At 37.1% G+C, this 13,784-nt stretch overlaps 1 protein-coding gene across 4 annotated transcripts in view; it reads right to left on the reverse strand.

Moving 5' to 3' along the window:
• LOC150101139 (uncharacterized) overlaps nucleotides 1-13,784 on the reverse strand; it is a 916,744-nt gene that overhangs the window by 726,506 nt on the left and 176,454 nt on the right. For 2 of the 4 annotated variants that reach the window (XM_090401520.1, XM_090401519.1), the window contains exon 1: nucleotides 4,636-4,966. The exons of the other annotated variants lie outside the window; for them this stretch is intronic. In XM_090401520.1, the coding sequence (XP_090257646.1) occupies nucleotides 4,636-4,661 (26 nt within the window). In that variant the 5' untranslated portion in view covers nucleotides 4,662-4,966. Of the gene's footprint in view, nucleotides 1-4,635; nucleotides 4,967-13,784 lie in introns of those variants that run through there. 4 annotated transcript variants of the gene reach the window in all.

The following is a 13,784-nucleotide window of genomic DNA, read 5'->3' on the forward strand; positions in this document are numbered from 1 at the left end:
CTCTTTAGTTAGATTGTAATATGAATAATTGGAAAATAACTTTGTTACACTTTTTATGCAAATTATGGGGAATTTCAGATGAAACTTACTTTTAAGCTTTTTTAAATCTTTTAAAATATTTTAATCCTTAAAAGAATACATACGCAATTCGACTGGTTTACTATTACTCCTCAGTTAACTAAGACTACGAGAGATTGTTTTATTTGATCAATTGTGCATTCTCGGTTCTGGTTTGTTTTCGAACTACAAAACTGAATTACTAGAGAAAGAAGTGTAAGGATCTTTTTGCTGGTATGAGACCAACTAATCGGCCTCTTCAGAAAAGTGATTGATAAATTCGTCGCCTTTGACTAGACTTAGAGTTAAGCAGACTACTTTTTGTAGCACGCCCTCTAGGGTGCGTGTGACCAGTTGCGCTAATAATGGTCTCAGTTAATTTAAGCGTTAAAAGCGTATTTCCTGCGCGTTATTATGGGCTAAGATCGCACAAAGCATAAACAGTGATAGAAAAATTTAGTGAAGATTCTGATGAGAATTATTTAAACGACTGACAAAGTTTGATTTAGTATGAGATGAAACTAGAGATGTCATAATTTATAAAAAAATAAAAAAAAAGTAAAAAACTGACTTGAGAATACACACACGCTACAGACAATATATGAATGCTACAACGGTTGTGTCTGCCTCTACGCTGATGCAACCAGATACTACAACACGAATCTAAGCACTGAAGTAGATGTCGCACGATTATTATAACCTTCAATACGTATCCCTTATGGTATTTTTTTTTTGTTTGTTATCTTTCAATTAATCAGGATTCTAAAAAATCCTGTACTTAGGATTATATTAAAGGCCAATGTGACATGCCAAATAACACAACTGGATTGGAGTGTTCTTGAATAACACCGGAATAGTAAAGTCATTAAATGCAAGCATATCCTTGTGAGAAAATAAACTGCTATATGCATCTGGTAAACATATTTACAGTACTTATTTGTATAATTCCTGATTCTGTTTTACATATCATTCCATACATGAGAAGCCGCAGGAACTATAGCAAACCAATGCATGCATGCGTGGACTAATAAATACGTTGATAAACCTTGTTTTTCAACCACTCGTGAAAGGTTGAAAACTTAAAACACATAGTAAACACAGGCAAACCATCTAAAAAACAACACACACAATTTGCAGGCTCACAGCCTTGCTTCGGCCCTAAATCCAAAACAATCAACCAACTTTAGTTCGTAAACTGCGTTCCTTATACGGGGTGATAAAAATCATCTCTCAACAATGCCAATGGCTGACATCTGTTAAATGGTCTATTAAATTGAGAAATGTTTAGCTATACTTTTCAAAAAAAATGGAGTTTACCTTGTATAAAAACGAAGTGGACAAAATACTTAACCTATATGATAATTTGATTAAAAGCTTTCATAATGATAAAAATTAACCGATGCACGTTATATTATTAACAAGAAACATCCTGCAATTTATCCATTTTCTTGAAGTGCAATTATATTATGCATATACCAAATAATGGTAATTTTCCATTACACTGCAAAATTACGCATTCAACTCCCACCTAAGGACAATCACAAACATCCATACACATGAGCGGGGGGGGGTGAGTTAGTCTATGTTATACGAAAGTAGCAGTGTTTTCCTTTCAGAAATTCCAGTCTTTCAACCCGCAAAACAGACGAAAACAAACCAGCAGAATAACACAAACAATTAGCAAACACAGCAGGCTAAAATCTCACGGCCTTAGTTGCCTTGTGTGATCCCATCCAATAAATATATAAATAAATAAAATTACAAATAAAAGTCAATTTAATATATGAAACGATTAAATGAAGTTTTCCACACAGGCTATTGATATTTGTTTCCAAGCTATCTGAAACAGTAAAATTTTGCTTACCTTAGAAGTTTCATTTTATAGAATACTTTGGACAGTTGCTAATTTCACCTTCCCCACACACATACTCTTTAACAGTCGATTCTTTGATGTCAAAATTTTGCAATGAATAGCATTTCAGATTCAGTGTTGTTAATAATGCGAACCTGAACAATTTATTGCTGCCTGTTTTACTCAAAAGGGACTTGATTTGCTTCGGGTATTGTATTTATGCCCATAAAATATAAATAAATAAATCGTCTAACACCTTTTATTTCGTAAAAGGAGTATACTGAGCTCCTTTTAGGTCTAAGGTTTGGCACTCTGGGGAAAACAGGTCTCCACTCTTAGCCATCACCGATAGTTGAGCTGACTTATCGCTACCGATGATTCTGAAGGCATAGGAAGAGAGAACAGCAACCATATTGTGATCCTAAATCCTACTTAGTTGTCTGAAACTGTGTTTTAGTCAGTTTTTTCTGAGTCGCGGTGTAGAGTTCCTCTGATAAAGATCGACGAAACTCGAGAATAAGTTGGAAAAAAAAAAAAAAGGCCTGGAAAACTCCTCTAGTCGACGAACAAAATCGAGCTTTCCTTCTTGCGGTCTGGAATTATGGAAACAGAAACAATGCTACAAAGCTATAGAGGCATCTTTCTCGCAAAATGAACATTACAAAAACAAGGAAGTTGTCTTTGTTTTGCTTATGTTATGTTTCATTATGCTAAGCAGTACGAGCATAGTAGTTCTAAATGTGACTGAATGAAAAGAATTTGGAAAACTACTTTAAAGATGTTCCTCTGGCAAGATTTTGAAATTTATTTTTGCTAATTTATGAGTAATTATTACCCATATATCAGCCATCCCTGTATCTGGCTAAGACAGTAACTAAAATTCAAGGAGAAAATTGGAAAAAACCTTTATGCTCCTGAATGTAACAAAAACGATAGATAGATGTGTGGTAATTTTCTTACTTTAAGAAAAATAATGACGCCTTTAATTGTTAATAAAAAACAGATTAAGATATATATATATATATATATATATATATAAATCTGTTTTTAAAAGTCTCAAGATGCATCGATTATCAGCAAATTAAAACACTGTTACCATAATAAAATCATCTCAACTCACAGTCGGGAAAGAAAAATTTTCCTTTAGAATGCCGGAACTGAAAAACAACTATACTTCTCTTGTTTTAATGAAAGCAAATACTGAGGTCAGCGACAATGAGATAACAAAAAAAAAAAAAGCAAGGACCCCTCCCCCCACCACACACACAGAGAGAGAGAGAGAGAGAGAGAGAGAGATCAGGGAATTTCCATTAATGTCATAGAAAGACAAATAAATAAGGTCATCACACCAAGTGATTGCTGAAAATAACTATTGATAATTTTGTTAAATACAGGATTAAAACTAACAAAAATTACTCAGATAATTAAATGGAATTTCTTTTTCATTTAGACGAAATAGATCCAATATTATACAGACTAAATATTAATAACAAAACAGATAACAGATAAAAACAACTGAAATTTATCTAGCCTAATTTGTCTTTGACTTAAAAAAAGTATTTGATCGTATTAAACTGCAACATAAATGTTATATATATATATATATATATACGCTATATTTACTGATATTTTTGTATTATATGAAAAATATGCTTTTGGAGAGAATTTCTCATTCCACCCATGACCAGGACGATCAGCAGAAGGCTTCGTTATCTTGTCCGATTCCTGTTCATTAGTATTTTTCTGTTTGTTTAATATCATTATCGTAGGTTGCAGTTTAACACCATCAAATATCTTTTCTAAGTCAACGACAAATTAGGCTAGTTAAATTCCAGTTGTTATTTTTCTATTATACGTTTTATTATTACTATTTAGTCTAAGACCATCAGCAACATATTCGGTGTAAATAAGAAGATATACTTCAAAAATCCAAAAAATGGTAAATGTAATGTGAACGTCAACCTTAACACAAAAAACATGGATAGAAATAAGGATAAAGCTACATGAATATATTCTCAGAATGACGAAAATCAGCAAAAATAGGAGACGGAGAACCGTGAGAAAGAAAGGAAATGGGAAGACTGCGGGCAAGATTTAAAAAAAAAAAAAAAAAAGGCTCTGAAGTCGAAAACCGCAAAAAGCTTATAAATCAAACGTTTCGCATGAGAGCAACAATTCTGAAGAAATATCTCTTATATTATAAAAGGTATTTAAGACTCTCTCTCTCTCTCTCTCTCTTTCAAAATCTAAAGCAGAACAATAAGTTAGCACATTCTTTTTGATATTCTTACAGTGATAGTCTTAAATACAGCCCATTTGAGTTCTATGAACTGAAATTTATTTCAGTTCATAGAACTCAAATGGGTTCTTTCATAGGACTCTTTTCCACTCAATATAAGAAGTTAATGTTCTTAAGGATACTGGTTTTAAAATCTTATAGTCAAAGATTAATAAACCTCAGTTTTACTGGTAACAATTTTCATTCTCCTTATCGAATTATCTTTCTAAAAAAAAATAAATAAGTAAGTAATAATAGAATCTCAAGATTTAGTTCAAGAACAGAAGACTTTCTATCAATGACATTAAAAGAGAACCCATACGCTGCTGTTTTATGTATTCTTTACACTTTCCTACAGATTTGAGACTATCACAGATTAAATTAGCATTAATCCGTAAAATGAACATTTAAAAAATAATCAAAATAACAACACTAATTTCGACTTTACCGGTGTGTCATGTGACTCTCAATCATTTTGGCAGTCCTACAATTTGAGTTAGTAGCGCTAATTAGGAGGACCCCGCATCAGTTGGTGGCTTCAAGTCGTTAGTTAAGTATCCCAGACTGGATTACCTCCAGTACTCTGCAACCATGGCCTTTGCGAATGTTCTACGTGACCGAATCAATTGTGCCGGTGACTGGATCGCGTGCTGCTATAGTGGACGCCACAAGCCAGACGACCTCGCAGTGAACGAGCAAATGGGTTGTCAAGAACTGTGGTCGCTCTTTCTACTCCACAAACGCCGACACTAGCTTCCCACCCTTTACGTTCACTCCCGTTGCAAACGTGTCGGTCGCTCGTTCCCCAAGCAACTGCTTCTATGTAGTGGAAACGCCCGCCGCTGTCTCCTGTAGCCACTGCTCATGACTACGCGCCACTCAGTGATGTTCTTTGAACTTGATTTTTTTTTTAAGTGTGTGTGTGTGTGCGCGCGCGCGCGCGCTCAAACGATTAAAAAAAGACCTTTCTTGTTGGGAGTCAACTGGGTCATTTGGAAATATTCACCACACAGAAATTAGGAAATATCAACAACCATCACGTAAAGCAGATCGCACATTCCTCAATAATATTTGCATCTCATTCCGGCTATAATGGTTTGCGCATGCGCATTCTGATTTCCTTCTTATAATTAATCATTCCAGTATTGAATTTTTACTCAGCAAAATATATAGCCAATAGATTTTATCAATTAATTCAAAATTATCTTAACTGAAAATGTATACACTGATGCTACATTTATGATGCTATATATATATATATATATATATATATATATATATATATATATATATATATATATATATATATATATATATATATATATATATACAGAGAGAGAGAGAGAGAGAGAGAGAGAAAGGAGATGCTGGTCCTGATGCGTATCCCACTCACATTCCTATTTACTTCTCTAATTCAGGTTCACGAGTTTTCCTCATTCCTCATACAAAGTTTCCATAATTATATTCAGATCCGGTCTAGGCAACTCTCATACAGATCTGGATCGCCTATATCTTGAATAATACTGATATTGACCAACATCTTACATTCACGCAAGCTAGAATAGAGACCCATCATACTCTTCTTTCTTTTCTAGACTAACTTTAGCTGATTTGTGAAATAAAAACACGAGTTAACGGGGAGGATAAACCGTGCCTACTCCGTATGAAACCAACTAGCGCTATCTTTGGTTGGAAAGAACTTCGGCTAGAATTCCGTCTAGGATGCGGGAGACTTTTATAAGGGCGGTGTTTGCCTATTTTCCCAATGAAAAACTCAGTCATCCCCTTAAGAGACCAGCTTACACACGGTACTTTTCAAGTACCTTGTGTAAGCTGGTCTATTAAGGGGATGACTGAGTTTTTCATCGGGAAAATAGGCAAACACCGCTAGAAGAACTCACCAGTTAACAGAAATAATATACTGGGATTGGATCCTTATAACTGCTTCTACCACAAAAATAATTCAGTTTAAAGTCCTTTCTTCCAAAGAATTGTCCTCAGGTAAGTGACGAGAATTTGTAATTCTCTGTGCCCTTATTCCTTCCTCCCTGGTAAGCTCTGCAGTTTTCCACACTGCTGGATTGTTTATGGCAGTTATGTTGTGCCACAAACGATGCCTTTACAAAGCGAATATAAAATTTCTTTATTTTGAAATTTCTGAAGAATAACTATTCTACAGTATTTGGTGCCAAATTCATACAAATGCTTCATAAAGGAAAAGAAGCCATTTTTGAAGTAAAACATCCGTACTCGAGGTCAAATGGGTTATGCCTTCATTTTGCAATCGACTATCACTGAATTCAAATCTCATCGTAGCATGGATGCTTATAAAATTTCCTTCGGCTTCGAAAATTTATTGATGTTGTCTAAAATCGTAATAACAGACCAGCTTTTGACTTACAGTAAACAAGAGTTCAGTTTCGAATCGTTAAAAATGGTTCGAATGAAACCGAAATCGAGTTGCATCTCTACCAGTTTTGAAGAGAGATCTAAAATCGTAAATTCCATTAAATTTCATCTGGCTATCGGAAAGTGAAGCGGAAAATATTATTTCGAAATATTTGGTCAGAAAACATATCCCGATTTAAACTAGACATGAAGCTGATGATTTTAGTAAAGATCCTAATTAAATTTCGTCGATCCAGAGTGAAGCAATAACAAAAACAAAACATCCGTAATAACCTTCATCTAGATCATTGCCATCGCCGAGGGTAATACCACCACCATGCTAGACCCAGTTATGTGTTGTTTTGAAATTACGGCCGAAGCAACTAGAAAATGTGGTCAATATATTCTGTTTAACTGTGTGTATTTTTCCGAGATTGTTTTTCTTCGCACAAAGTAGGCAAAAAAAAAAAAAAAAACATTTTTTTTTTTTTTTTTTTTTGCCTACACATTTTTTTGCACATTTTCGGAAGTAAAAATCTTATAATAGTTGTTCGTGTCCTAGACGGATTTGAACTTAGTTCTGTCTAACCAAAAGAGCATCATCAATACCAACTAAACTACAGAATGTGTGCAGGCTTAATAGCAGGCTTATAATTGTTTACATAAAAATGTAGATTAAAACTGTTCAGAATTGTACAGGGTTTTTGATTGTGAAAAAACTACCCTTTCTGTCAAGAATCCCATCAGCTGGTGGTATTCTGTTAAAAATCTAATAGCTGATGAGAGTATGGTAGCATGTTTATAAATGTCGACTTTGGTTTGGGCTTATGTAATCTAGATATATACTGAGTGGCCACTTTATTAGGAACAGCATTTAATAACTAGCGGGATCTTCTTTTTTTCAAAAGAAAACTTGGATTCTTTGTGGCAATGATCCAACTAAGTGTCGAAAACGTCCCTCTGGGATGTTTCTCCACGCTGTCACAATGTCATCGCTCAACTGTTACAGGTTGGATGGTTGCACGTTGCTGCTGCGAACTGCTTGTTCCATCTCATCTCAGAGGTTCTCTATTGGGTTGATATCTGGGAACTGTACTGGCCTATGAAGTAAAGGAAACTCTCCGTCATGTTCCTTGAACACCACTTCAACACGCTACTCGCTCTGTGGCATGGTGGTTCTTATGGAAGTATCCATGTGACAATGGGTAAACTGCAGCCATGAATGTGAACATGATCAGCGATGATGTTGAAACAGATTGTGGCATTCAGACGGTGTTCATTTGGTATCAAGGTCCTAACGTGTGCCAAGAAAACATTCTCCACACCATTGCACCCCTTCAACAACCTGAGCCGTTGCAACTTGACAGGAAGGGTCCATAGCCATTTCTGGTTGTACCATCAGCATGATACAGCACAAACCGACACTCAACAGACCAGGCGACATTTTTTCAGTCATCAGATGTCCAGTATTGGTGATCACATGCCTAATGAAGCAGTATCTATTGTTCTTAGCTGACACCATTGGGTCCCGGAATGGTCGTCTGACGATGGGTGCAACAGTTTGTTGCACTCATCCGTGACAGCGTGCAACAAACTGTGCGCTCCAAGATGATGTTCTACCACTGTTGTCCTGAACTAATTGTGGCCCTCCTGTCGCAATGGCATCACGTCGTGTTTCCCAACACTTGCTATTCTCCTCGTGCATCAATGAGCTCTTTCCATCCACAAGATTACCGTTGGCTAGATGTCTAGTAATTACACTACTCCTGGTAAACCCTAAACACTGTTGTGCATGAAAAGCCAAGAAGCGTAGATTGATTTTGAGATACTGGCACCAACAATCATACCACGCTCAAAGTGACGCCTTTTACCCATTCTGATATAGCAAAATTATAATCACATATAGGAGGATATTTGGTATCCCATCATCATTTTAAAAAGCCAAATAAATGAAACTCTCTAGTAGATTTCGAAACTTCATTTATTTGCTTTAAAATGATGACGGATACTTGATATTCTCATTATATATTGCTAATCTTACCAAACTGAAGCCTTTTACGCTCCTCCGTATCTTGCATACCATAACTATGCGAAACCTCAAAAATTGAGCACGTCCCTTTAAACTACGTCAGCGATAAAAGTAAATGTCTCTCATTCAGACCAGATGCAGATCGAAGTAACAAAATGTTTCTAACTTCGATGGGTGATGCGATGCATGTTCACCTGTCAGGAATTAAAACTACGGTTGGATTCTTTCCTCTCTTTTATCATTTTTTGTTAAATGATAAATTATATCATTTAACAAAAGAAAATGGACAGTGAGTTCAACAAAAACAGGAGCATCGCAAGATTACCTGATGTAAAATATCTAAGTGATAACTCGAATTCGGCAGTATATCGTATTCTGTAAAAAACGCTAGTCAATCATCAGTTGAACTCATATTACGAAACTAAATTTCGAATAAATAAATAAATATCGTAAAAGCAGGATCAACTTTGGCACGTGCGTCACATACATATACACCTGATCGTATGGATGATTCTATAATATTATTTAAGAGAGCCCTAATAGCGTTCTCTTAGCATAGTATTAATGAATCCTACCAAAGATGATCTGCGCGCTGAACTAGACAGTGATGAATGTAGATGTGATGGTGAGCGGAGCACGATAAGCCATAAAGTTCAGTATTGCAACCCGCCCAATTCTACTGAATGAAGTTTCGTAGACGTGTACACGCAATTAATAAAAAAGAATTGAGAGTTTGCACACACACACATGCACGCACACACACACCGTTTCAAACAAAGTCCTGCCTGCTAAATGTTTAGAACATACAACAAAATTAGACTACTAAATTTTCATTTTACACACGCAGTGCGTCCACGTCAAGTTTTAGGACTTGGTTTGTTGCGCCTACAGTACTAGAGCTAAGTAATACCAACTAATATCTACATCCCAGAGAAAAAGGTTACTATACGTTCAGCAGTGTGCGAGTTGTGATGTGTAAAGCGCTTTTTGCTTTGTATATCATGGATATAAAAAGTGAATATATTTTGTTTTAAAGCGAGTCTTTCTACTACAGAAACCCTAGAAATGGTACAAAAGGCATATGAAAATGAGGCGCTTAACCGATCTACGTCTTCAGGTGGCATTCATGGTTTTGTGATGGAAGGGAGTCGGTAGAAGATAACCAGAGAAGTGGCTGTCCCGCATCGATCGTGGAATCACATCACGGATGATACGGAGAATTCAAACATACCAAAGGGTATCGTTCTTCTCATTCTGAGTGACGATTTGGGGCAGAGGAAGTTTTTGAGTAAAAAAGAGGTCAAAAAGTGTGTTAAAAAGATGGAACTCTTTGACAGACAAAAGTATCCCCACCCTTTATCACCCCCTTACTCACCAGATTTCTCACCTCCGGACTATTCTCCGTTTCTGAAGTTGACAATGAAACTGAAAGGACACCAACTGCGGATGTCCCAGCCATCCAATAAAGCTGTAACCGATGAATTAAAGAGAATCGAGCAAGCGGAATTTTCTGCGGCTCGCCGAAAACTGTAGTGTGACTATGCTAAAACCAGTACAGATGCCAACAAATCGTATTTCGAATAACAAATATGTTTTGTTCTTTCTCTCATGTGTTTTTGATATTTTATAATTTTTATACTAAAATTTATAGACCACATTGTGCGTAAATATATATACTATATACCAATAATTGTCCGGACACGTTAACAATTTACAATTGACACCAGAATGCGAACCCTAATATCGGGTATGTCCAACTTTGGCTTTGATCACCTCCAGCACCCTTTGAGGGAGGCTTTCCACCAATGTACAGCAGACATCTGCCAATATTAGCGCTCACCATGGTGTTACTGGCGCTCTGAAACTCATCACGGATTATCTGTGCCGATTGTAGCCGGTTTTAACGTGCCACCCGTTTTAACACCCTCTGGTCTCTGTCAGTCATTTTCGGAAGCCGCTCTGGGTGTTTTCCTGCGCTAGTGATTCCAGAACGTCTCCATTTGTTGATCCCATCGCCAACTGTTGATTTGAATGCTCCAGTTGAGCGGCAATGGCACGTATGAACATGCCACCAATGTGACAGCCACGATAACACCTCTACCGAATGTTCCATAACTTCCAAAAGTAGGGGTGTCCGGAACAATTATTGGTAGAGAGAGAGAGAGAATGTGTGTGTGTGTGTGTGTGTGTGTGTGTGTGTGTGTGTGTGTGTGTGTGTGTGTGTGTGTGTGTGTGTGTGTGTGTGTGTGTGTGTGTGTGTGTGTGTGTGTGTAATCTCTTATAATCGCTAATATATAATCCCTTTTTAATCTCTGGTCCATCTATATATATATATTTTTTTTTATATTTTTTTTATTGTAAACATAACAATCTTATATACAGGATTAACCGGTTTTTGGTTTTCTCTGCAGTCAGACAGAGAGGTTACATGCTCATACTCTTGTTGAGGTATGTTACATCGAAGTCACTTACTGTTAGATAGATAGATAGATAGATAGATATAGATGGACCAGAGATTAAAAAGAGATAAGGACCTTATTCATTTTTATTATTTCAACAGCTTGCGGTCGGAAGATATTATGAGGAAGACTAGTCCAGAAGTAAGAAGTTGGTAGAATAAGAGAAAAAAATTACTTGGAATAATTTGAGGTCGTTCTTAGTTGAGAGCGTGTTCATATATAAGCGCTTTAAAATTTTTCAAATATCTTTCTAATAAAAGGCTAACAGGGACATAAGGTTTGTACTGCTCTTGATATAGTAAGAAGCGATTTTCCTAATGTCGTCTATGCAAGAGTTGGAGGACTTAAACAGTCCCCTATTTCATTTAGAGAATGAAAAAGAGTTTACAAGAATAATCTTATTAATTCTGCTTTGTTTATGGGTGACATCACGATCGTACCTCTGGATGAGAGAGAGAGAGAGAAGTGGAAATGAAAAAAAAGCAAGTCATGCAACAGCGTTTGAGAAGAAAGACCAGAAAGTATGACTGCAATTTTGTCAGGAAATATATCGAAAAGTGCCCTATTAAAATTTATGGCCATGGGAATTCAGGAAAGTTGTTATAGTGAAGTTTTGAAGCAGCTCTGCAATGCATTATACGCCAGAATTGGCCAGTAAAGCAGGCGTCTATGGGAAAGAAACCACTTCGAGCAAGAAATCTGGTTGAACATAGTAATATCTATCTCTCCCTTCCTTTGATTCAGACGGGTTGGGTCTCCTCCTAATGAGGAGTCACGGCAAAATAATGCAGCCGGCACGCCACTCCTCTGCTGCATCCCTATTGGAGGTATTCCTGACTGTAGTCCGTGTGTGTTCACGGGGCGGGTTTGCCTGCTTGCGGGATGAAAACACCCCAGCTAAACTAGGGGAAAAACCCATTGCCCGCGCCCAAGACCAGCTAACTTGGCTATGGCAGAAGAAGTTCCTTAAGCTCCTCACGTCTCCGACAAGAATCGAACCTAGGACACTCCTTCCCCAGGCACATGGTTGCGAAGCGCACAGCCACTAGGCTAATCGTGCGGACTGAACATAGTACTAACTGACAAGAATTCTCGGCTTATTCTTAGGGGAAACCGCGACAGACAAAATATTTGGTAGTAGTAACACAAATGACAAAATGCGACAATGGGGCATTTAGCACTGCATTGAAATATATTTTGACAATGTATTTTTCATGCTGAATTGGAAAGCCATCGACTTATAAAACGGATAAATGTGGCATGGATGAAGAACCTCCCTCATAAAAGAGACCCGTCATTACCCGTGAGTAATCTGATTAATGGAAATTTCAGTTGAATCATCTGGCTGTGTAATAAGGCGTGGCTTGTCATTTATATTACAGGTAGTAGAATGGTCATTAATCCTGAATATTATGAGATGAAGCAGTCAAAAGTAATTTAACAATTTCCAAAACGACATGCACCGTCGAAAAGAAAGACTGAGGTGTTCCATGTCCAAATTCATAAAAGAATTTGGACATGGAACACTTCATTATGTTCTTATAAAGGAACATTACAGTGTAGCACGCGTTGTATATCCACTCTGCCATTTATAATTGATATAAAAGCTGAATAGTTTATATGCATGTATTTTTTATATAAAATGGCGAACTTATAAAAGAATCTTCCAACAGCTGTTACATAATGATCTGACATCACTGAAGCCAGAGACTCACAAATGGCGAAGTTTAACGCGAGAATTAACCGAGGTTAATGTCTTAATAGGCTGCTAACTGGAACGTCTTTTTTTCGAAGTGCTTGACTTTGAGAGAAAGCGGGTGGGGAATGGCATAATTTGTGACGCGTGGCACGCGGATTTGTCAGTTCTATGATTAGTTTCATGAATTTTATCTGTGCGAGTTTGTATGACAGCGATGTACGAAACGTTGAGCTTGACCGGACGGGGTCATCATTTCATGAAGGACACCGAAGCCAGTTGTGCTGGAATGATACAAACGGCCGTAAATCATGTCGAGCGCTAAATGGCGTCTTGCTATCTGCACGCCGTTTTCCGTCGTAAATTATTTTAAGAATTTAATTACATGAATGTGAGGCTGTTTCCGTGAATAAAGTGGCATGCTGCAATACAAGGGAGGGGCGAACCTTGAAATAAAGTAGTGTTTAGTCATTAAAAAATAGAGCTAGAGTTGTCGTAAAGAGTTGATCATTTCGAATAATAATTAATTTCAGCATCATCTCCAGTTCATCCAATTTTTAACCGCTCTTCTTACCCGTTTACTTCTTTAGAGCAGTTTTTCATATTGCAATTGAAAATGTGCAACATATTGTGCTAAGAATACAACCACTGAGTTATAATCTTTTTCGTCCCCCAGAACATGCAAATCGGCCCCGTGAACACACACGGATTACAGTCATGAATACGTCCCAGCCATATGCCGGTCCCGAGCCCGGATAAAATTGGGGATGGGGGGGAAGCAATGGTAAACTACCCTGTAAACATCTCACCAGGAACACTTTGTGGGTAATGCCTACAAAGTCACCTAAGGTCGGAAATGATTGACAATCCCATTATATAACTACAACATAAGAAAAGTAAGGGGGAAAAACGCTTAGCCCTTCTAACAGAAATGGCAAAATCTCGAGAGGTGAACTTTCATTACCCTCACTTTTTCCCTACTCCATAGATAGTGCAGGTAATTTTCCACTGTCTTCTATTTGATG

Source organism: Typopeltis vanoorti, chromosome 12 (assembly GCF_054136105.1).
Source record: "Typopeltis vanoorti isolate ZY-2024b chromosome 12, IOZ_Tvanoo_1.0, whole genome shotgun sequence".
In the NCBI taxonomy this organism is placed as follows: Eukaryota; Metazoa; Arthropoda; class Arachnida; order Uropygi; family Thelyphonidae; genus Typopeltis; species Typopeltis vanoorti.